General features: G+C 41.2%; 2 protein-coding genes and 1 long non-coding RNA gene across 4 annotated transcripts; 1 reads left to right on the forward strand and 2 right to left on the reverse strand.

Moving 5' to 3' along the window:
- Nucleotides 1-74: 74 nt before the first annotated feature.
- Nucleotides 75-2,580, reverse strand: LOC117474521. 2 transcript variants are annotated; one of them, XR_004555105.1, is made up of 4 exons: nucleotides 1,588-2,580; nucleotides 1,149-1,264; nucleotides 980-1,068; nucleotides 75-895 (listed from the first exon to the last, which is right to left on the reverse strand). It is a non-coding gene; the product is annotated as an uncharacterized LOC117474521 (long non-coding RNA). The 2 variants fall into 2 exon arrangements; XR_004555104.1 differs by having other exon boundaries at nucleotides 976-1,068.
- Nucleotides 2,581-10,992: 8,412 nt separating this feature from the next.
- LOC117474525 (zinc-binding protein A33-like) lies at nucleotides 10,993-16,595 on the forward strand. The gene is made up of 7 exons (XM_034120351.1): nucleotides 10,993-11,240; nucleotides 12,633-12,728; nucleotides 12,849-13,085; nucleotides 13,175-13,197; nucleotides 13,289-13,407; nucleotides 13,496-13,686; nucleotides 15,233-16,595. The coding sequence occupies exons 1-7, from the start codon at nucleotides 11,016-11,018 to the stop codon at nucleotides 15,947-15,949; spliced, it is 1,608 nt and encodes a 535-aa protein (XP_033976242.1). The 5' UTR covers nucleotides 10,993-11,015; the 3' UTR covers nucleotides 15,950-16,595.
- Nucleotides 16,596-16,688: 93 nt separating this feature from the next.
- LOC117474523 (long-chain fatty acid transport protein 1-like) lies at nucleotides 16,689-23,533 on the reverse strand. Its single transcript, XM_034120350.1, has 14 exons — nucleotides 23,286-23,533; nucleotides 23,030-23,207; nucleotides 22,785-22,923; nucleotides 22,408-22,663; nucleotides 21,665-21,826; nucleotides 21,004-21,073; nucleotides 20,456-20,547; nucleotides 19,349-19,458; nucleotides 19,061-19,270; nucleotides 18,852-18,978; nucleotides 18,615-18,752; nucleotides 17,391-17,555; nucleotides 17,113-17,259; nucleotides 16,689-17,031 (listed from the first exon to the last, which is right to left on the reverse strand). The coding sequence occupies exons 2-14, from the start codon at nucleotides 23,197-23,199 to the stop codon at nucleotides 16,874-16,876; spliced, it is 1,944 nt and encodes a 647-aa protein (XP_033976241.1). The 5' UTR covers nucleotides 23,200-23,207; nucleotides 23,286-23,533; the 3' UTR covers nucleotides 16,689-16,873.
- Between the last annotated feature and the right edge of the window lie 81 nt (nucleotides 23,534-23,614).

Consider the following 23,614-nt stretch of genomic DNA (forward strand, 5'->3'; position numbering starts at 1 on the left):
ATTAAGTATTGAGTCTTAAGACACTTTTTTTTTAATGTCACATTCTGAAACTTGGCTCGAGGGACATTGGCCTTATAAGTCCTTGTCTTTTGTGGACCCAACAATTCTTCAACAAGTTTCATGAAAAGTACTGTTGTCTTGAATCTCTTTGCTTTGCAATTGTATTTTCTTTCACTTCCTCTGACAATTTTCACTTCTTCTTTGGAAGCTTGCTGTCAAGTGTGCCAAACGCAGTAAGGCAGAGATTCAGTGACTCTCTTGACACATATAACTACAAAATGAAGGGAAAGCGCATGCTAAATGAATAAAGCAGATTGTAGATTGTACTGTAGATTTAATGTGGGTTTAAATATCACTACAAAGCTGTTGATTTGTTTCCTTTCCATTAAAGTTGTATATTTGTCATGGTTCAGTCAGTGAGACAGATATATTCTCCGGCATCCAGCAGTGAAGACGTGTGATTTACAGCATTTTCTGAGTTAATGCTTGGTGTGAGTGTTTCAGATCCGGAGGTGGACCCTTCAGAGGTGTGGCAGAAGTTCTGCATACAGTCAGCAGGAGGCAGCAGCTTGTTGTGTGCTGTTTCAGATAAACTAGAGCTGGAGCTGACAGGGAGAGGCATGAGCTGCTGTGGCAGGGAGCACCTCATCACTGTAGGGGGGACAAAGTGTTGCAATCAAAGATGGCAATAGTTACAGTTTCAAAGGGGGGTGGATATTCAGTTTTAATCCTGTCATCGACATCTCAACTGTTTTTATCCAGTATATAAAAAGTTCCTCATCATTGATTGGATGTAAGCGGTCAGGTTTTCTCTCAGGATGGAGTGGAAGACGATGTCAGGGTGGATGTAAAAGGCATGCTCTGAGTTCACCATGGCATAGTCACGAGAAAGATCCTAAAGTCAAAAGAAAAAGGAGACCAAAAGATTATCATACACATCTGAAGATATAAAAACATGTACCTGCTAGTGCTCACCTACTCCACGTGTAAACACATGCAGTGTAATCTGCAGGATCGCCTCTAGAATCAACCCTGAGATTGAAGAGCCAACAGTTCTGTTTCCAGGTGCTGAGACAGGGACAGACAGAAACTTGAATTTGGTTTTAATGACGTAAAAAAGCAGTGTGTGTTTCCCTGCTGCTACACACCTTTATTACTCTCTCTCTGATCCTACACAACACTGCCGTGATCTGGGAAGAGTCTAGAGAGAAGCATTGATATCGAGAGAGCAACCGATGAACATCACAGCACACATGTCAACCACCTGCAAGAGAAAAAAGAGAGGAGGGATGTGAAAGACAGAAGGGTACGTTTTTTTTTACAAATGCCACTCCTTTTTAAGGGGGGCGGGGGGGGGGAGCTTTAGAGAGCTCTCTCCTGAAAGACTGAGAGGCTCTGATAACCTCAGTGAGGTAAAGGCACACCTCTATATGATCATTATAGTTATAAAAAAATAAGAGAATAGATGAAAAACAGGTATAAAATACTATATAACAGTACAAAAAAGTTGTTATTAATAAACAAGAATACAGTTTAAAAGGGGAGTGATTTGTAAAATATCCATAAAGAAAAAGAAAATCTGCTTACAGTTCTGTTTCATATCGTGTTGAGAGATGTGTGTGGTCAGGGCCGGCCCCTCTGAGCTCAACTCCAGCCCGTCAAGGCACTTCCACATCCGGGCACCGTCTGGGCCAAGGCCACACAGAGGCATCAGGATCTGTGATACAGAAAAAACCTTATTAGCAATGCCATCAGAAAGAATTAAACCCTCCATGAACTTTAAAGGGCAATGTATTTCTAAAGAGCTGCCAGTTTAGTTGTAACAGTTCACATTAAAGTGTAGCTCTGCTCTCCTATATGCAATTACAATCAAATATTAAAAACTTAACATCAAAAGGTATAAAGATAGGTTGTCATGAACACCTTGATATGAACCTAAAAAGACTTGCAAACAAGAAAGGAATGATTTCAGGTATATATAAACTTCTCCTCACCTCAACTGCCAATACTAATCTGCAGTCACAGAAAAGATGGGAGCAGGACTTAGGCATAACCCTTACCCCAGTTGAGTGGGACAGAATCTGGTCGAACTCAACATCAATCTCCAAGTGTGTCCGGTTTAGAGTAATACAGTTAAAAATCCTTCACAGAGCATACATCACACCCTGTAGACTCAAAAAGATGGATCAAACACTCTCGGGCCTATGCTGGCATGGTTATGCGGAAGTGGGTACCCTTTTACATTGTCTTTGGTCCTGTCCGGCTGTAAAATCTCTATTGGACGTAGTTGGAGATACTCTCGCTGAGATTCTGAACATAGAGATACTCTTAACTCCAGCTACATGCTTGCTGGGATCCCCGCTCAATGGCATAACATCAACATTTGCAAGTAAACTTATAGCCCTAGCATGCCTTTCAACTAAACGCCTCGTTCTTATGAACTGGAAAGTCAGAAAGTCAAACTGCTTCAATTTCAATAGATGGCTGGAGGACTTCCTAAACATCTTAAGTATGGAAGAAGCTGCTTTCTCCCTGTTATATTTGGTTAAGCCAGACAACAGGCTTTGGGATAAGATAAGGGCTTTCCTGAGGCCTGTACTACGAAGCTGGTTCAACCTAACCTGGATATGTTTGAGTTAGCCGGTTGGCCCAATCCAAAACATACGCGCTCTCGCTAAGCTGTACTACGACCCTGGTTATCAAGTGGATCGCTCAAGCTAGCCGTGTCCTATCTAGTTAGGTGCACGTTCACATGAGAGGGGTGGTATTTGGAGCATTCGACCAATCTCAAACATGGACAAGCGCACTGACAGCGCAGCGTCATACTTCCTGAATGAAAAGTGAACTTTAATATTAGTCAAATATGAAGAAGTTAAACTTTAAACATCCATGACTTAAACACTTTATCCAGGATAAAAGCCACATAGCTGCACCTGCAAGGTGAATACAGCTGGTAAAAGAAAAAGCGTTTGAATGCGTACATTAACAGGTTTATGATATCACTGCCCCGTCCAAGACACGAGTGGATCTGACTTTAATTACATTTGACTCTAGTGTTTCGTCAAACTTAATGTGTTGCTTAAAATAATACTTCTGCATACAGTATGTGACACTGTGAGTGTTGCATGGCCAGATACGGCTCAAGAAGCTGACTCAAATAAGGAAATATATGATACATTATGATGTGATATGATATGAATGATAATGGGACACATCGACGTCTGCACTCACAGTGCCGCGGACTGTACTTAATGTTACTTTGATCCGGTTACTTATGGTGTGGCAGATATTTAAGTAAGCTTTCTTAACGCTAATGTTATAATAGTCAGATTGCTCTGAAGATGGGAGGGGATATTCTATTAATTTTCACGTTTACACAGTCAGTTGATTTTGGCCGGCAGTCTTTCCTGCAATGGCAGTTTTTCTGTATTTCCTCTATCCTGTAATATGACTTGATAGCTTTAAACTCCGCACACGGAGCTCTGATTGGTCAGCAGGCGGTGCTTTCACTGAGTTGATCTCTTAGCCTGCAACCTAAACTGCTCCGGAGGAGGTTAGCCGCTCAGCATAAGTTACCATGGAGATCTAGCCCGCTAAAAAGAGAACCAGCGTCGTAGGACCGGAAAGCCAGAGTTTTCCCTGAAGTTAGCCGGCTAAGCGAAAATCCGGCTTCGTAGTACAGGCCTCTGGACTCAAACCATCTCGGCTGCCAACAATAAATATAATAATATTAATTAATAATATTAATAAATAAATATAAATAAAGAGAAATAAGCTATGAAGAAACAGAAAAATAACGGTAATAATAATGAAAGAAGTGAAATTAAATGGGAAATGGATGAATAGGTGAATTCATCATAAAAGGAAGAGATGTGTGTGTGTATGTACATGTGTGTATATATATATATATATATGTATTTATTTAATTGACTATCTATCTATTTATTTACCTATTAAACAATGAAGTATACCTATATTATGAAGCAAATCATGTATAAATACAACGCCATATGCATACATCAAATGTAACTGACACTGTAATCCCCCTACCCCCCACCCTTCATGTTATGTCCTGTCCTACTTGTAATGTATGTGAGCCATGTCCTTGTCCGTGTGTTTTTGTCTTTTGAAAATGTTTAATAAAATATAAATGTTAAAAAAAAAAGTGTAGCTCTGCGTACAAGCCTTGGATTTGTGCGCAATTTATTTTATTTCAAACTAGGATTATGTAGGATGTTTGATAATGTTTCCACATGTATTTTCACACATCACTCTTGATTATAATTATTAATGTTTAAAAAGCAACATGACGGAATCCTCCATTAAAATTCTTTACGCCCTGGGCCTCATAAAACGCTTCACATTCCAGCACATAATTACTCAATTGCATAGCTGCCAGTCAAATAAAGACATGAAACTATGAAAACACTTCTCCTGTCCCTTGAGGGAGATTTTGATCAACGATCCTTCTTCTGCTGTTACTTTTAAAGTTACGGTGCTTATTAAGCATTTTAAAACGTATGTGGTAAGTTGCCAAAGTGCTTTGTTTTGAACGTTCATCAGTATTATAATCAAAAAGAGAAATATGAACGTTAGTTTTTACTGAAATGATCAAATAAAGTCAACATTTCACAGTCTTTACTGAGCTGTGTGGGGGTTGTTCAACTTTTAAAAGATGTTTGAATGGTGATGTACACAGTGATAGATTTTAAGGACTAACGTTTATAATAAATACATTTGTATTTATTATAAGATCTTTTCATACAATCATACGTATTGGGATCATTTGTATTAATGTGGACCGGAGGGAGAGGGTGACGAGCATAAGTTTCACTTTCCTTTTTTATTTCAATTCCAACTTTGGTCATGAAGAATATGTTTCTCTGTTGTCCCCGTTCATAAAGCATAAAGCAACGGCATCAGAGCATGGTGCAGAGTCTCTAGATGAGTTTACAGTAGTCCCTCGTTCTTATTAAACATCCATGTTGTAGTCCGCTGTATAGAAAACTGTAGTTTCCATAGTTTCCCCACAGCAGCAGACGCACATTCATGACCTCCGCTGGCGCATCATAAACACGTCGGATAGTGAAAGTGCAGTCGGATTCTCTAAAGTACCGCAGTCTCTTCTCCTAAATCCTTTTGAACTCTCCTATCCACTATCCCTTAACCCCATGACGTTTCACTCAGAGGTCAAGGAATAGACGATAGGGTTAGAACTTAGGAGCTGATTTTTGGACTATTCAACCGCAATCCCGGTCTATGATGTCCTGTTACGTGGCATGTTGTGTTTGTCTCTCTCCCCCTGATTGTCTCCCTCCAGGTGCAGCCTCTCCCTCAGGTGCTCCCAATCCCCAATCAGGGCCTCCATAAAGGACCTGAGAAAGGCTGCAGTCTCTGGGTGTTTCTCAATCGCGAGTACGCTTGCTTGGTAGCACATGTCTGCCGAGCATCTTGCTTCAGAAGCGAGTCAAGAATACTTCCTGGCATTCGGAAAACGAAGTGTGGAACACGCTAGCAAGTGTGCGTCATATGAGAGCCTTACATCTTCCGCCACAGATTTGGGGAAATTGTTCCGTGCGCAAAGCATTGTGGGGATTTTAAGACCGCGAAGTCTACTCATGTGCAGACTCGATATTTCTCCAAACGGAGTACGCCGGGCTCTGTAGATTTCCAAGTATACTGGAGATTGGAACAGTACTTCGGCGGCACTCGATGACGTAGTATGCTTGAAATAGTGGCTCTGAAGCAGCTTTACTCGCGATTGAGAAACACCCACTCTCTCCTTCTCCTCTGGGCTGCATGTGTGCAGCATGTGTAGTGTGGTGTCTCTCTGTGTGAGGCCTGCTAGTAACCGTTTTGTTAATTATTAGGAGATGTGCTCCAGTGTATCTTTGTGTATTGCTTTACTTTAGTCACTTTCTTTTATAAGAAAGTTGTTCGCAGTTTACCTTAAGTTTACTTTGCAAATTGGCTGGTGAGCCCTCTTTACTTTTTGCTTATTAAACATCACCTTGTGGCTTCAGCAATCAGTTTTCTCCTTTTTTCTCTCGCCCGGTTATTTTATATTTTGTTACTTCCCTTTGGTTCCCCTAGTCCAGGAGGGAACGTAACATGTCCTCACATGTCTCCAGGAAGTATTGCCAGGTTGAAGCAAATCCATCCCAGGTGGGTGCGGCCACTTCCTGCAGAGTACGGTCGAGCTTTGGGATGACCATGTGTAGGAGAGACTTTAACATCGGCTCACACATGTCCTCTAAGAGAAACAGTAACAGGTTTAAGATGCTGAAGTCTCCTTTTCCATCCTCTGACTTAGCCAAAAACACTGACCTGTCATCATGTGAGCGATGTTGTCCTGCAGCAGCTTTTACCTGTTGCTTTGTCATCCTGTAGACCTCCGACAGCAACTACAAGGCATGCATAAATACATAAACATATACTGGAGTTTCAAAGAAAATCATGCAGGGTATTATTTGTCCTTTTCACTCACAGTAATCCAGGCTTTCCTCCTCCTGCTGTGATGCATAATAATACGGGGAAATACTTGCTGCTTGAAGTAGGGGATCACTTCTTCCATTACAATGCTTACCAACAATCTGAAGGGCAAAGAGAGGTGGAAAGATGGCATATAAAACAGGCTCAGATAATAGTAAAAGATAGCAGAAAACAACAAAAGACTAATACAGGACATCATACAACATAAACAGGAGAAAATACCAAACCTTTTGTGAAACAACAGCGAGATGGATGGCTTAAAATGAGAGGAGTATTTATGGGTGGCAACAAGGTTTAGAAGATTACTTTTTCTCGATGGATGGTTGCTCACCTCTTCCCCATCACCCACTGGATGTACCTCGGTCTGACAGTTTCCTCTAAGCCTCTTCAAAGATGACACAGCATCTAAGAAGGCCCTGGTGTCAGGTGAAGCTTCACACCAAAGTGCTGACAGACAATACATTATTAAAAGAAAAGATTGACTTCAAAAACGGCATTGAAGGCATTTTGTCTTGTGATTGGGAACGGCAATTAGATAAGTGTACCGGGGCTCTGATGTTGTGCTGCAGCTCGTAGCATGTTGGCCCAGCGTGTCTGTTCCTGGTGGGATGCAGTGGCCAGACACACTGGGGCAGACAGTGAGACACATTAACATTTTTGTTTGAGTCAAGTAGAAGAAATACAACAATTATACGGATTGCCTATAGGCAGTTTAACACACAATATGACGTTTTCTGCCCCTATCAAATTAAAACAACAACAAAAGATGGAGTATAGTGGCGTTGTGAGGGAGCGTTGGATCATGGGGATTGTTGTCTTCATCACATTGCAATCTATGGGGACAGTTTTGGAAAACGTCAGTGTTTATTGTTCTGGAGGATTTTACAGGGAGTTGTATTAACCACAGAGTCTCCTCTTTTCCAAAACAAACTGACCCTCGGTAGAAACACTGAATAAAGCAGTTTTAGTATCAGTGTTTTCGTACTCCAGCCAATTGCTGCATGTTAACCCCTCTTTCTACCCCTTTCTCGGTACAGCTGCGGTAAAGGCAAAATACCAAAGAAATAATGCTGTTCTGCAGATAGGATGTGGGAGCTGAGGAACTGCTGACGTTTTCTCAGCTTGTTTCTCTAACATCCTAAGATCCAGTAATTCCAAGCCTAAACTTCTTCATCAATTTCAAATATAAAGTTAAAGATAACCAACATCTAAAGTGTATCATCTTTACTTTTTTCCCTACTGTAAGACTAGATATAAATATAAAAATATGAAAAACTTCTGGCTGCATATTTTAGCATGCGCATGCAACCAGATGAAACAAGCCGTTTAAATATATTTGAATACATTTAATAGCAGCGTACCTTTGATGTGTCGGCACATGTCATCCACTAACTCACGATGCTTGTATGGAGGTGCAGATGTGATAGCCAGAAAGCACCATCTCAGTCTTACAATCCCAACCTCCTTCAAATACCTGCGGCATTCAAATTCACAACCAACCATACACAGACACAAAGACACAAAGACGCACACAAAGACGCACAGACACAGACACAAATACACTCAATGTGCACATCAGGCTACAGTAGAAAGGCAGATTTAGGTCAAGGAGCAGCTGGCTCCTGGGTTTCTGCCTGTACCTGTTTTGAATCACGACTTTCGAGTGTAAAACTGTTGTTGAGCCGGAGGTGGCAATGTATCCAGATCCCATCGACGCTAAGAGGCAAAGTCCCCTCCAACGCAATCCCAGCAACAACATCCTGAAGTGCACATTTGTAAAAAAAATATAAAGAAGTTACTTTTTATTTAGCAAAATGTGCAGATTTAAATATGAACAAATTCAATATTTTTGCTTTTCTCACAGGATGTTGAATCAGAGGGCGGGGTTCGCTGATGGGCTCCATGTGTGTGTTCCTCATGTGGATCAGTAGATTTGAGCTGAGGTGACGTTGATAAAGAGGAGTAAACATCTCTATGATGTCAGCAATGTGCGCTGTTTATCCACAAAAATAAATAATTTCAGCAATGTATTACCAGCATGCAGGAAATATACATTCACACCATCACAGTCCAAACAGACAAACGTGGCAAACCCTACTGACGCCCTCCTGTTCCAGTGTATGTGCATCAATGTTAAACAGAGGAATCAGACTGAAAGATAGAAAGGAAGTGAGGGCTTTCTTGGTATTAAACAGGAATGATGATTATGATATATTGTGAATTGACACGAGGGATATTTTTCTTTACAGCCAGTACACAGAAACACGTAGATATGCACATACAGTACAGCAACATATAGATGCAGGCTACTGACATGGAGGATTGGTGAAAGAAGAGACAGGGGAATGCAAGTGCAACCAGAGAAACCCTTTCAGTGAAGCTTTTAACAGTCAGAACTACTGTCTTCACCTTCCCTGTCTCTAAGCACTTCATGCCAGAGGAGAGAGGTAACACTTATTTGTGAGGTTTATCTGAGACAGAAAGGGTCATGGAACAAAAACTCTAGAAAACCGTTACAGAAAATACATGCGAACACATGCAGAGTAGGGTGATGTGTTTCATCTTGTCTCAGCCGGTGTGTGAGTGCCTGCTGCTCAGGTGTGTGACCAAATCTGTCGCAGAAAACTTGTCTGAGGATGGAGGTTTGTGTAAAGTGGCACCCGTATAAACAGTGTAGACACGGATATGTCTATACATGATACTGTAACAGTCAAACCTGCATGAGATGGTGAAGCTATGTTCACAGATCTCAGTATACATGTGGGTACAATCCTTAACCCTCTAATGGACCCAACAAAAGAAAATTGACTTTGTTTGGGATTTTGTTTGTTACTTTAGCTTTTATCAACTTTTGTGTCAACTTTTTGAGATCATGAGAATGTACAAGGTGGTAGAGATGTCCTTTTAGTAAAATATCAAACATTACAAATAAAAAATTAAGGATTGTTTCTGGAAATATTGTTAGCAATACCACATTTTCCAGGTGTTGTTGCATTGTTTGCAAATCTATTGGGCTTAGAAACTGAACTAAATCATTTACGTCAATTTCTCAAGTCATTGGAGCTCTCAGTGAGTTACAAACCAACATAGGGGACTCACTCTTATTCAGGAAATGTATTTGCAAGAGTATCCTTACCAACTTAACTTCACTAGCTTATCCTTCACAAACAACCATATTGAGTTCAGTGGTTAGCAAGCTAAACTAAACTCGCCTTTGTTCAGTGAAAGTAGACGGAGCTCTGTTTAGCACTGCAAAGTGAACAGTGATTCTTTAACTGAACGTACCATAAAGTAAACATGAACCTGAGTTACAGTTGCTGATTCAATCACCCTACCTCTCTCCCTTCCTCTCAAGTATAGAACAAGTTGTACCAGATATCTTTAACATATTTCGGTGTTAAAGGTCTCATATTATACTATTTCTAGGCATATATTATAGGTCTCAGATATATAAGAATATATAAAAAACATGTTTTTGCTCAAAATACCAAACAGATCACCCATTCTAGCCATGCCTCATACCCCTCTATTTCAGCCCTGTTGAAGCTGACACTTTGTGAGTTCCCTGACACACAGGGGAAACATATTTATGTATAAAAGACATACAAAATTGCATTTTGCATGATAGGACACCCTAAATTCTCAATATAGAAGTTAACAAACAGAACATTCAGTCGAGTTTCAGTGAAGTGTCTTGAGTTAAGTGCAGCCGTGGCTCCAACATTAAACAAATAATATGAACTTCTCCACAAACAGGACACAGGCTAATTGTGAGCTTCCTGGGAGGAAGCCATCCAAAAAAGGCCTGGTTCTAAAAAACACAATGTCCCCATGGGAGGCCAGCATATGTCTACAGAGTGCTAGCAAACTTGTCAACAAGATATCAATGGTGCATATCTTGACATACGTGGGTCATATGCGTCTAACCATGTACTGTACCCGCTGAGCTGTTGAACATTAGGAATAAACATATTATATGTCATACAGTTCAAAAGAGAGCATGTGATGTCACTGAAATATGACTGACCTGTCAAATACATGCTCTCTGGATCTGAGCAGCTCAAATTGTCAAAGGTCAGTGAAACTGTATCCATGTGACATAACTCAGGCCTGGCATACATAAGAAAGTACAAAATAAAAAGAGGAAACTCTCACATGCTACACCCTTGTCTCATGGAATATAGTAATTAAAGTATCATGCGAAGGCACAGGAATGAATTCTGCCTTGGGATGTGAGAATGCATAAATCAGTGCAGGTCATGAAAGTCAGAATGACATGCAGAGTGATGTATGACTGCATCTGGTGAAGACACGCTGGCCAAGCTTCAAGTTTGAGAAGCGGCGTGTAAGCAGATCTACTGTATGTAACCTAAGAATGACTGAGGACTCATGTATGGCAACTGCACATGCAACACAGATGCCAAAACAAGAACACACCACTCCTCCCTCTTTTTGTGTCCTCTCTCTTAAAGTCTGAGTCAACTTGACTGGCCTCAAAGATGGAGACCACCAGCGGCCCCACCATGAGCTGCCAATCCTTCCTCCCTGTCTCCCTTCACCAAGCCGAGGCAGAAGACCTCGCCTCACCGCTCTACTCGTTTGACTCTCAGGAGCCGTGTGAGGAACACGAAGAGAGCCTGACCATGTTCTGTTTGGATGACCTGGAGCCTTTATGTGAACACTGTGCAGCTGTGAGCCACGCAGGACACAGAGTTTACCTCCTGACTGAGGCTGCTACTGACTGCAAGGTAGGAGTCAGGTGTCAGGCCAGCAACTCATTTTAACTGCCTTGAAGACATCAATTTTATAGCTGTAGTGGGTAATTCACCTCTTGTAAAAAGTATTTCTAGCGTAAAAGGTCTCTTACCCCTCAAAACAAAGCAGATTCTTCATGTGACACAATCTCTCATGTTTATTTGTCGTGAGCTGCTTAACAAAAACACATTTCGCTCCTCAAATTGTTTCATTTATACCTGTGTAGAGGGCTAGTATTCAGTATTCATTATTTTTACAAGAAAAGATAAATTGAAATAGGCAAATAAGAATATTTATTTGTAGGGAAATATGTTTTTGAAACCCTCCTATCAATCTAATCATCTTTTGATTCTGAGGTTGGTATTGCAATTGCCATGAGGTAATCACCAACGTGAAAGGCCTGAAATAGGTCTCTTTATTCCTCCACTGAAAGCAATAAAGTATCACGCTGAAGGATTGGATACACAGCAGCTGGCAGGAAATCACTGGGGTCCTCGAGGACACTTCAGCAGGGCAGATGATTGCCGTTAAGAGCGCTTGAATTCTGGACTTCCAGTTAAGATCGCCCTGCTGCCACAAAGCCAGACAACACAGTGGTGCAAAGACGTCAAATAACAGCAGAGCTCTCGAAGGCTCAGGCTCTTCTTAGATTGGATATGTATTTTTTCCAAGATGAAGGGTGCCCCCTCATGACTGTCTCATACTTTTTCATTAACATGCTTCCTGTGACCTCTCAGGAAATGGATAGCAAGGAGGCAGTCAAGCATTTTTCCTTCTCTGTAAATATTTATTTTCCTGCCCAAACAGATGCCGCCTGTTAATCCAAGATTAGTTGACACAGGCAGAATTTAGAGTGAGGTTTAGAGAGGCATCCAGCTGAAAGTTAAGCTGGTAATTACTGTTGCTATCATCGTGTCTGAAATGAATGTTTGGGTCTCATTAGACTGGCAATTTGAACCACACAGACAAAAATACTCAACCTAAATCCCGGAGAGTGGATGTATTCTGTGAAATTCCTGTGAAGTCAGTGGTGTATATTCAGAAATGGCTGATTTATTAATACTGATGCCCCAAAGAATAAGCAGCAATTTAACTAATCTTAACTACCTATTAGACAATTGGTAGTTTCAAACATAGAACAATAGTGTATTCACATTTTGTTTAAATATAAAATGTCCTTCACATCCAAATGAATGCAACCTGATTACTTACCATGTTTTATTGAGATATCTCACACAGTAAAATGTTATATTCTATAAGCTCAAGGTAAAAAATGTGTGCATAAAACCTCAATCTGCAAACTGAAGCTGTCATATAAGTGAACTTTACTCAAATAAATAAGTAGTCATTGTGCTTAAGAACGTGTTTCTCCTTTCGACCACTAGGAGGAGTTGAAAACATCACTAAATGGACTGAAGAAGAGGAGGGTGCAATTTGAGAAAGTCACACAGAACTGTGAACATGCATCCAGACATAACCAGGTAGAGCTGCAACTAGAAAAACAATCAGAAAAGTTCCGGTGCTAAGTTTATGATTGGTTCACTGCTTTAGGGCCTCCTCTGTTTTCCTCACACATGCCTTTCCTTTTCCACTCTTCCCAGGCTGAGGCCGAACTCACAGAGGAGCACATGAAGAAGGAGTTTGAGAGCCTTCACCAGTTTTTGAGAGAGCAGGAAGCAGCCAGGCTGCTCGCCCTCAGGGAGGAACAGAAGGAGAAAAAGAGAGAGGCAGAAAAACAGGTAGATGAAATGAATCAGCTGATAACATCTCTGGAGGAGAAGGTACAACTGGTGGAAGAGGAGCTAGATGCAGGAGGAGAAGGGGCTGGATTTTTAAAGGTAACACAAATCATATGTTTCACAAAAAAGTATATAAATGTCAGGTGTCTGTATTTTAAACAGTAACCTTGAAACTCTCTTTTCTACAGCAATACCAAGACACAATGAATAGGTATGTGACATTTCAGGGTGTTTTTCACACACAATCACATACAAATGAAACGGTACAACTGTATTGTAATGTTTATTTGTATGTACTGCAGTACCTGTACAGGTGACAGGGAACCACAGAAGGTTTGCAGACCTCTGATAGATGTGGCCAAACACCTGGGAAACCTCCAGTATGCTGAATGGGAGAAGATGAAACACATTGCCCCCTACAGTCAGTTTCCTTATATTTACAGTATGTGTATGTGATTACTTCCTGCTCCCTTCTTCAGTACCCTCTGACCCCCCTTTGTGTCTTCCAGCGCCTGTGACCCTTGACCCCAGGACAGCAGGCCAGTCTCTGAGGGTGTCTCCCGGGTTAAACAGTGTCCATATCACCCCTGGACCCTCACAGTGTCTGGATGTCCCAGCTGACCCAGAAAGTGTCCACCCTTATTCCTGCATCATGGCGAGAGAGGGCTTTGACTCAGGAGTGCACTGTTGGGATATTGAGGTATTCAAATCCTGAGTCTGAGAATTATACTGTAACTATGAGTAATAATTATTGGGCAATAAGACCTCAGAAAATAGTATCAGTACACATGATTTATAGGCTGCTCTTTAATGGTAAAGGTAATATAGGTTCATATATTTTAGGTATGTTATTTTGTTATCACATACTGTCACTGAAAGCAAAATTAGTGTTTGATATCCTATCTGATCTTTAACAGTAGGAGTGTCACTATTTACAGGTATTGACAATAACCTTAATATTTAAAAAGTGTAATATTGATAGCATGTTAATAATAAACACACTGTAATATCATGAAAATAATTCAGCTCCTCTTAAAACATTTAAATGTTCTATCTGGCCTCTCTCCCATAAAGCAAGCACACCAATAATGGTTATGAATTTGACTCACAGTTAATACTTTTTTCAAATGATTTGTAGATATTACAATAATATTGTTACGATAATAGTGCAATGAGAGTCTGATATCATTACATTCCAATTACCCTTGCCAAAAATACATTATGCCATTAAAATCTTGTCAATATCCCATATATTGATTTGATTACACAAATACTGGTGGGGGTTTCAGCCTCAGGAATACAGTACACGTAACTTCACCGTCCTTCGCAACCTGCAACCTTTGTCTGTCAACGAATACATTTCAAAATCCTCCTCCTAACCCACAAAGCCAACAACCAGGCCCCCTCCTACCTCACTGACCTGCTCCACCCCCACACCCCTTCCCACAGCCTTCTCTCATCAGAAGCCAACCTCCTGTCTATCCCCACACGAACCAAGCACCAAACCTGGGGGGACAGAGCATTCTCCACTGTGCCCCCACCCTCTGGAACTCACTCCCACAAAACAATCATAGACAGTACTAACCTCCCCACCTTGAAAACACCAGCCGAGACTCACCTTTATAGACTCGTTTTTTTAAATCTGTGATTGATGCTGTGTCCTTGTGATAAATATGTATTTATTGCTTGATTTGAATTAGATTTGTTATCTTATCTTTTTTTTTTACCTCTGTAGACGTCTTTGAGCACCTGATAAAGCGCTTGATAAATAAAAATGAATTATTATTATTATTATTAAAGGTGGGGTAGGTAAGTTTGAGAAACCGGCTCGAGATACACTTTTTGTTATATTCCATGGAATGCTCTTAACATCCCGATAGCAATGAATATCTTAAGTGCTTTGACAACAAATCCATAAAAAAATGTCATCTGTGGAAGCCGTAGTACTGTAAAAAGCACGACCAATCATTTTAGCCGGCCCGGCTAAAATAACTGGATGGCCTACCTGCCTGTCAGCCTTCCATCTGTGCACACACTTATCTCTGCCCTCATTGGTCATGTGCGCGTTCGTGTGTGTTGGAGGAGGGGCTCTGTAAGGAAGTGGCAGATTTTTTCCGGCTGTGTATTTTCAAATTCAAGCTGGTTTCTCCAAAATTACCTACCCCACCTTTAAGATACATTTATCTCTGAGCTGCCAGGCTATATCCATCATGGTATTTAATCTTGTTCCTCATTGTTTTCAACAGGTTGGTGACACCAACAGTTGGGCAGTCGGTGTGGCTGCTCACTCAGTGTCCAGAGGTGCAGATATTATGGCCTGTCCCGAGGCAGGACTCTGGTGTATCAGCCTGCGAGAAGGCGAGTACCTGGCTCTGACCGCTCCCACTCAGAAACTCAACTCACAACACCTCTCTAAGCTCCGTGTGAGGCTGGACTGGGATGAAGGGACGCTTGCATTCTTGAACACTGATACTGAAACACATATTTTCACGTTCAAACATCGCTTTACTGAAAAGGTGTACCCATACTTTGAGAGTACATCGTTGTGTGGGGGCTTTTCAGTGTTGGCACAGAGAGTGAAGGTCAGCCTGGGGTCAGATGATGTCCCTGAAGAGGACACTGCTATCCTTGAGGAGGATCAGGTGATAACAAATGACTCCTGGAAACAGGGAGACATTAACGCTCTTTCAACAAAAAGCAAGAAGTGTGAACGTCTGAATGAAGACAAGAAATCCAAACCTCAGGGGGGCACCTTGAAGAACCATATCATTAAAACAAAACCCGCTGAGCAAAAGTCGAAAGATAACAAAGCCAAAAAACAGAGCAGCAAACCCAGGTTCAGTGTGACCTACCATGTGTCACTGAACAGAGCCCTAAACATCATCAACAATGAGTCTGACAGTCACAAACAAATCCAGATGAATCATGTTGATCATTTGGTTAATCATGCATGTGTTGAATAACAAGAGCCCACAGCCATAATGAATTACAATGCCATCATTACCATTCGTACTAATGTTATTCTTGGTTTTAAGTTATGCTAGAAGCTTGCCTCCAGGATTGGAAATTACAATCAGTGATTGCCGTGTTTTCAGACAGTCATGTTCCCTAGAGGGTGAATCCTGATGATTTTGGTGATCCCTTGACTTTTCATTAGAGCCGACAAGAGGTTGACATTTGTATTTTCTTTAAAATGTCCCAACTAGTGGATGTATTGCCATGCCATTTGGTACGTACAATCGTGTATTTGTCAGACGGAAATGTTATTCATTTGATGATTCCTGGACTCAGCATTTAGCCTCATGTGGCCGATATTTCAATTTGTCCAGTATTTTGGTTTATTAACAAATACCTGCAAAATGAATACCTCTATGGTTCTCATCACTTGGACTCTGTGTTTGGTGCTTATAGCAAATGTTACTTCACTGTCAGCTGCTAGCATAGGTGTACTCTTAGTCTGGTTTTAAATACATTATGAGTTGATTATATTTAATGTTGTTTTATATTGTGATACAAATATATATTTGCTGTGAGCTCATCAGTATTTTACCTTCTGGAATTGATTTACATCCCAACAACAGAAGATACAAAAAGAAGTTTTACAAATCTGAAAGTTGAATTTTTCCAGTCTTGTCACAGTTTTTTGGATGATATGTGTAAAACTCTTCATATTGTCTTCTGTTCAAATGCGATCCAAAAAACTGTATTAAATGTGTGTTTTTATTTAATTGCAGAAAATAAAAAGCATCACAATCAGATATTTACATCAGAATTTACCATAGATATTTATAGACGTGTTTGTACCTGTAAGTAGGTCCCTATGTTTCCCTTCTCTCTATTTACACTTTAAAATATGAACATTATCTTCTTTAACAGCCTCTTCTGTCTCATAGACACACCGTCCCCTCCATGATGGAGTTATATAGTTCCTCAGTAACAGCCTCGTAGCACCCAGCCCGACTGTTCAGAAAATACATCTTCTCACTCTCGTCTTGTGGCTTGTAACCTTCCTTCTGCAGCCGTGTTTTCTGGATTTTAAAGGTACCTGAGGACAAAAATGAAAACGTAACTTCAGGTGTGACTTTGTGAATGTGTGTGTTTGCGTGTCCTTGCATCAATGAATCACCTGTAGTGTCAACAGATGGCATAAGTCGCAGGAAGACGGGCCGTGCGTAGGGCGGCAGGGCTTTCTGTACAGCGATGAAGAACGCATCGAGGTCAAACTGGCCTCCTGTGTGTGCTATTGCTGCCATACCAGCCTTCCCCTCCACTCCTGCATGCAGACAGACAAGTGAGGTCATAAACAGGAGACTATAGGATGTAACACCAGCATTAAGCCCTTCGTCTTTTGTCTTGCATTCATGTGTGAATGTTTCTTCCCGTCCTGAGACTGTCTGGTCTCACCTGGTACAGCAGCTCCATAGACGGCTACAGCAGTGTGTCCCAGCAGGCGGCTGAGGACCCCCTCCACCTCTGTGGTGGAAACGTTCTCCCCTCGCCAACGAAATGTGTCGCCGCTGCGGTCCCTGAAATATATGTAGCCGTATTCATCCATCACCAGCATGTCACCTAAAGATAAGGGACAGAGAGACAGAAAACAAGGACAGCCAGAGAGAGGAAAACAGACAAGAGACAAGAGACAAAAATAAAAATAGTCATCATCCCTGTAGGGGATCACAGAGTATCAGACAAAGACAAGGTAAAGTCTGTATTGATGATGACTCATCAGTACAGGTTTGACTTTGATCTGATCGGATGATGATTCATTTGGCTCCACTGTGTTGTTTGTAAATGTGTCAGTTTTCTCATGATTACTTGTCGCATGCTTTCTAATGTCTCCTTAGGCCACAGTGTGTAACACCCTGAGTGTGTCTGTGGGTGTATGTAGTTCAGTTCAGTCATTTCAAGGGTTAAATAAAGTGTAGTGTATCTATTGATCATCATTTGTTGTGGCTTTGTGCAATGGGTTTCCAGTCCTCAATCACAGACAGTGAATCACTAACAATTACATTTATATTTAAAGTCTCCAATCCAGCTGTGTAATACTGTAAGTCTTCAGACTGTGGGAGGAAACACGTATGAACCCAGACAGTCCATCATCATTACAGCCCAGTCAAGCTTTCCGAACAGACATGGGCTGATATGGAACAATGACCAGTAAACGTTTGGGTTTTTTAAACTGGGTGCAGGTTTTTCTTGCTGCACACCAATATTCTCCCAAACTGTAGGTGGGCAACATATCGAGAACTCATGTTTGGTTTTGTTGAAGAGTTTAATTTAGAAAATAATAATCTAAGAAGAGGAGCTGCTGTGTTTCGATTTTACCTGCTGTGACAGAACAGAAAGAGGACATGAAACGAGGGCTATATTTGAGTAAGATATAGGTGTTCGTATTGCCTCACTTCCTGCCACACGGAGCTTCTTATATTTCAAATTTTTCTCCTTCCATCTGCATTCAATTAGTTGGAAAATCTCAAATGTGCAAAAACCCGCCGCATAGGACCCCCATAAAGGGTTGCGCTTGATGGTTTTACATCACCTTGTGACCACTTGGGACCCTCGCAGATGTGTAAAGCATAAGTCAAGCTTTGATCTGACTGTATTCTAAAGAGACACAACGAAACATACCTGAGACATAAGCAGAATCCCCCATCTTGAAGACATTGTGAGCTATTTTCTTATTGGTGGACTCCTCATCCACATAGCCGTCAAACCTCCGGAGAGGATCAGTGTCAGTGATCCGTCCCACTAACATGCCCAGCTCACCTGCAGAAAACAGACACATGGGAGAGGAAATAAAACATTTTGAAACATGTGTGGCTTTGTGTCTGCAACTAAGCTGTGTGTAAGTGTGTGTGTTCTCACCAGGCAGACATGGAATACAGAGTCCTTGTGAATCCCTGAGCAGCTCTCCGCTCACCTCCTGCATCCTGACCAGCCTGATGGGGTAAAAGCTCGGGAGGATGCGACTGTTGAAGCCGCACGCCCCCACCTGAACATGAAGGACATGACGTGAGACAGGATGCCGTTTGGAAAATCCTACACTCTACCTTTAAGACGTCAAAAACACACACCTGTCCGTCTATGTTCAGGAGGCTGCAGTTGCACTCTGTGGCGCCGTAAAATTCCCCAACTCGTCTGATTCTGAATCTCTTGACAAACTCCTCCCACACAGTAAGACGGAGGCCATTACCGATGGCAACACGCACCCGGTGATGTGCCTCTGATGAACGGACCGGTTGGGCCAACAGGTAACGACAAATCTCGCCTATGTATTGAATTACCTTGACAAAAAATAGATTTTTTTTAATAAGTTGGACAGTCTTTGTTGATCATTTATCTTGTTGGCAGTGTGTACTCACAGTGCAGTTGTGTTTGACACAGTCCTCCCAGAAGCGACTGGCTGAGAACTTTCTTCGGATTACAACGGTCAAACCAAAAAGCAAACACTGGCCGACACCCATGATGGTACCTGTATTTCCCATAAACACATTAAGTGAAATGCACACAAAAAGTAGGAGAATATGATGATTATGGTCAACTAAGGCCCAAATCAGACAGAACGCATGTGAAAGATGGGGTCAAATCTTATTTAATTGATTTTGATGAGAGAGAAACGCCTTGCTCGGTTATTTTCCTGTGCTGAGCGCTTAGCATTTGCAGTAGCACCCTGGACGCCTCGAGATAAAAAACCTTCACTGAGCGGGTAAAAACGCACAATGTTGTTGGCGTCCCATTGTCCAATCAGGACCATGGGAAGTAGGCATTCTGTTGTGGCGATGACAACAAGTGTTTTTTGTTAATCCAACATTAGCACATTTTCAATGTAGCCACTGTAAGCTGCAAGACATATTGAACAAGTTGTAGCCTCACCTAATTTCTAACATACAGGCTAATTGTTTAGCTAAACGACTAATTAACATTCTTTTCACCCCGTGTTGGTGAAAGAGGATTTTGCAGAGACTAAAAACAGCTGATTCGGTGGTTGCCATCAAAACGCGCTCTGTCTAATCGACACCTACACTTGATCAATATGTTACAATGGATCTTAGTCAATAAAAAGCAAAATAAATTACAATAGGATTTGTATTTTTTTGTTATATGATTATATGCAACAGGGACATAAGGATACAGTACAATAACTTGAATACCAGCTAGTGTTAGGGTTTATTCAAACAAGAAGAATGATAGCAGAACAGATGATGTGTTATTTGTGACGGGTGTGGTAATGTTTCACTAATGAGAGTATAACATATTCTGAACTGTAATTAAACATGATTATCACCAGCAGAGAAGCATTATGGTGAAAATGGGTTGATGTTATACTTTGACAGTGAAATACATCAGGGATGATGACAGGCTTTTTTTTGTAAGGGTTAATCTAAAACACTTTTTTTTTTATAACGCATTTTAAAGAGACACAATGTGTATAATATGGGGAGCATACTGGCTGAGAGAGTGAGGCCTACCTGCAGAGTGATACAGGGGAAGGCAGTTGTAGATGACATCATCATGACGTAGGCCAAATGAGTGGAAACCAAAGGCAGCGATGCGAAAATACCTGAAGAGAATGATGGAATAAACTGACTGACGAACATCTTCACCAAACCGATCCTTATGGTCCTGATTTTAATTCAAACACTTAAATATTGTATATTTGAATGTATTATTACATTAAGCTTTCCTATAGTTTCCAAATAGACAATAATAAATGAGATTCTTGGTTGTAAAACCAGTCATAAGATGCTTTATTGTCTTTGGTGAATATATGATAGATAAATTAAAAATATAATTATATCATATCAAATTCAAAATAATAAGAATCAAAGAAAAATAGTGCAATGATTGTGAGCCAATCATGAGTTGAAGCAATTTGGCCCAGTTGTCCTGTAGGGTTTCCTAAAGCTTGCTAATGCAAGTGTTATTAAAAAATGTGCTTTAGAGATTTGTTTCATTTTCTTTCCCTTCATAAACATAAATGCATCATCCGTTGAGATGAGATCACAGATAAACTCACCGACTGTGCACCACCACAGCAGCCTTAGGCATTCCTGTTGTACCAGAAGTGTAGATGTAAAAAAGCTTGTCTGTATGGAGAGTTAGAAAACATAGGGGAAAAAAATTAAGTTTCACAAAGCTGAATTGTTTTAGGGAATGTTCCAAAGAAACAGTCTTTTGTCTATTTGCCAATGTTTGACATGTGTGGTATGCATCCCGGAATCCCCCATCATTCCTTAACATGTTGATGTCTCTCCTTCCAGATCCTGTGTATGTCTGACAAGCAAAGACTTGAAGAGTATGCACCTAGGAATGTCATGTGATGGCAAAGGTAATAACAGTACAGATCATCAAATTAATAAAAGGTGAATACCCAGATATATCACATAATATTCAATATTGAGGAAGGAAGTTTACATATAGTATACCATATAAAAAACACCTTTAAAAGCATTTAATTGTTGTGTAACATTCAGTATTTCTATGATGTGAGTTGGTGGGTCTGTTTTAGTCGTGCTTAAGAGCACGCTCCTATCTGGCAGGGAGCATATCACTCGTAGCAGGCAAAGACTTGCTGAAGAAAAGTAGGTGTTGCAATCAAATCATTTGTAACATAAGTAAATGACATGGCAACAGTCATACCAGAAACCCCCATGCACAAACACTCAGCAGAGCCTCACCGTTGAAGTCCTTCCTGAGTGTGTAGCGGAGCGGGTGTTTGGGAAAACCCTCCAGCAGGGCGTCCAGGCTCTGAGAGCCGCACAGCTCCTCTTCATCAACCTGCTCACCACTGCTGAACAAAACCATGTGGGGCTGCAGAGACCCCCGCACCTCCAACACCGCTAGGAGACGATACAAAGTCACATGTTACAAATGTGTCTGAAGAGGATCAGCCGGTCAATATCTTTCCGGCTGAAAACTATGTTAAGAAAGGATTTAAGAGAGGCATTCTAGTATCTGTTATGGCATGTCCATAAACTATTTTTGTTGTGTGCATTTATTTTGGATTTGGTCAAGTGTTGAGATTTTCTGGCAACACTGAAGATATTGATCTTGAGCTTTTTTTTGCTTTGGATGAATGTGTTGTTTTGTCTCCTGGAAAATAATACACAGAAAGAAAACTCAACAAGTTTAATCTTGTAACGGACATGTTCCTTATCTATTAGGCCTTATTATTGCCTTTAGCAACGATTTGAAATAATACTTCATTTCAATCAAACGTTGAAAATGCTCAGAGCGTATTTTAAAATTAGTGCAATAAACGGTGTGTTCCTTTTTTTTTAAATATAGAACTTATTTATTTATATAGTTGTATTCATGTGGCCTGATGTCTTTTAGAGAGATATATCAAGGTCACTTGGACTGGATTTGTTTGTAAATGCACTTTATTATAGGAAATAAAACACCATAAAAAGCTTCCTACCTTCTCTCATCTCTGTCCCGAATACCATTGCCCGAGCACCAGACACGCCAACACAGTGCAGCAGCGAGTGCAGTCGGAGGTTGTGGTTTATGAGAGCGGCCTCTACGCCGACCATAGCCAGACCCAACCATAGAGCCACCACTGAAGGCTGGCTCTCCATGTACAGGGCCACCACGTCTCCCTCGGCCCACCCCTGAGCCAGGGCCCAGTGAGCCACAGCATGGCACCGCTCCTGCAGGTCCCTGAAACTCCAAACCTGGAATAAAGAAATTTGGAAATGCAGTAGTCTGTGATTCTATTTGATGATTGATGATTCTCAGTGAAAATGCTGATGCTGTTAAAGCTGCATTTATATGTAATCTGCGCTTATTCCTCACCTCTCCTGTAGCCTCATAGATCAAAGCAGGTTTGTCTGGGTGCTGTGTAACCATCCGTGCAAAAAGGGCAGGGATGGTGCTTCTATTTCGCAGATTACGGTACATGGAAAACCTCACTCGCAGTATCACAACCAGACACCTTTTAAATAATGAAGAGAAGAAAAGGGAGGAATAAAAGGAAGTTAGAAATAGCAATGAAGTTGGGGAAGATAAGTAACATGTGCATGTTCACTCAAACTCCTTACATTAGGTCTCTTTTGATGGTGCATATAGCTATATATATGAACTTCCAGGAGCCTCTCCAGACCAAGCACAGCACCAGCCCTGCCAAAAGGCTGCACAGCCAGGGGAGGGAGAGCAGTCTGACATCCCAAAATACACTGAGACACGCTGTTACAGCACTCAGCAGATGCATGGTACTACCTGTGGGCATGTAAACAGTGACATCATTCACAAAAACAATCACGATAGAATTAAAGTTTGAGAGAGAGCAAGGCTTACCTGTTTAATCCTGCTGCACTAAGAAATCAGTAGCAAAACGCTCCTTCATATGTCCAAATGTGTCAGTAAACTTAACTTTTCCCCCACAAGAGTTGTCAGAAGTCAGAAGTAGTCTGCAATAGTCGAGGTGACGAGACGCACTGGAGCTGACAGCAGAGCAGGTTACAACTCATAAACCGCTGCGTCACTGCTGGCCTCGTTGCTCCCTGCGGTGTGAATCATCCCCCCGAAGAGAACAACATGTCACGTAGACTCTGATTTATTCAATTGTAAATGTCTCATTTAATAGGAAAAACATCAAGTGATCGCTTTACTGGTAGATTCATTGA

The sequence above is a fragment of the Trematomus bernacchii genome, unplaced genomic scaffold (assembly GCF_902827165.1).
Source record: "Trematomus bernacchii unplaced genomic scaffold, fTreBer1.1, whole genome shotgun sequence".
Lineage (NCBI taxonomy): Eukaryota > Metazoa > Chordata > Actinopteri > Perciformes > Nototheniidae > Trematomus > Trematomus bernacchii.

Excerpts from the sequence above, each read along its gene's own strand:
- LOC117474523 (XM_034120350.1), bottom strand. The coding sequence starts at position 23,199 with ATGCATCTGCTGAGTGCTGTAACAGCGTGTCTCAGTGTATTTTGGGAT. Across the intron at positions 22,924-23,029 it reads ACCATCAAAAGAGACCTAAT|GTGTCTGGTTGTGATACTGC; the intron begins GTAAGGAGTTTG and ends ATTATTTAAAAG. Across the intron at positions 18,979-19,060 it reads TCCTGAACATAGACGGACAG|GTGGGGGCGTGCGGCTTCAA; the intron begins GTGTGTGTTTTT and ends CTTCATGTTCAG.
- LOC117474525 (XM_034120351.1), top strand. The coding sequence starts at position 11,016 with ATGAGCTGCCAATCCTTCCTCCCTGTCTCCCTTCACCAAGCCGAGGCA. Across the intron at positions 12,729-12,848 it reads ATGCATCCAGACATAACCAG|GCTGAGGCCGAACTCACAGA; the intron begins GTAGAGCTGCAA and ends CACTCTTCCCAG. Across the intron at positions 13,687-15,232 it reads TGCACTGTTGGGATATTGAG|GTTGGTGACACCAACAGTTG; the intron begins GTATTCAAATCC and ends TGTTTTCAACAG.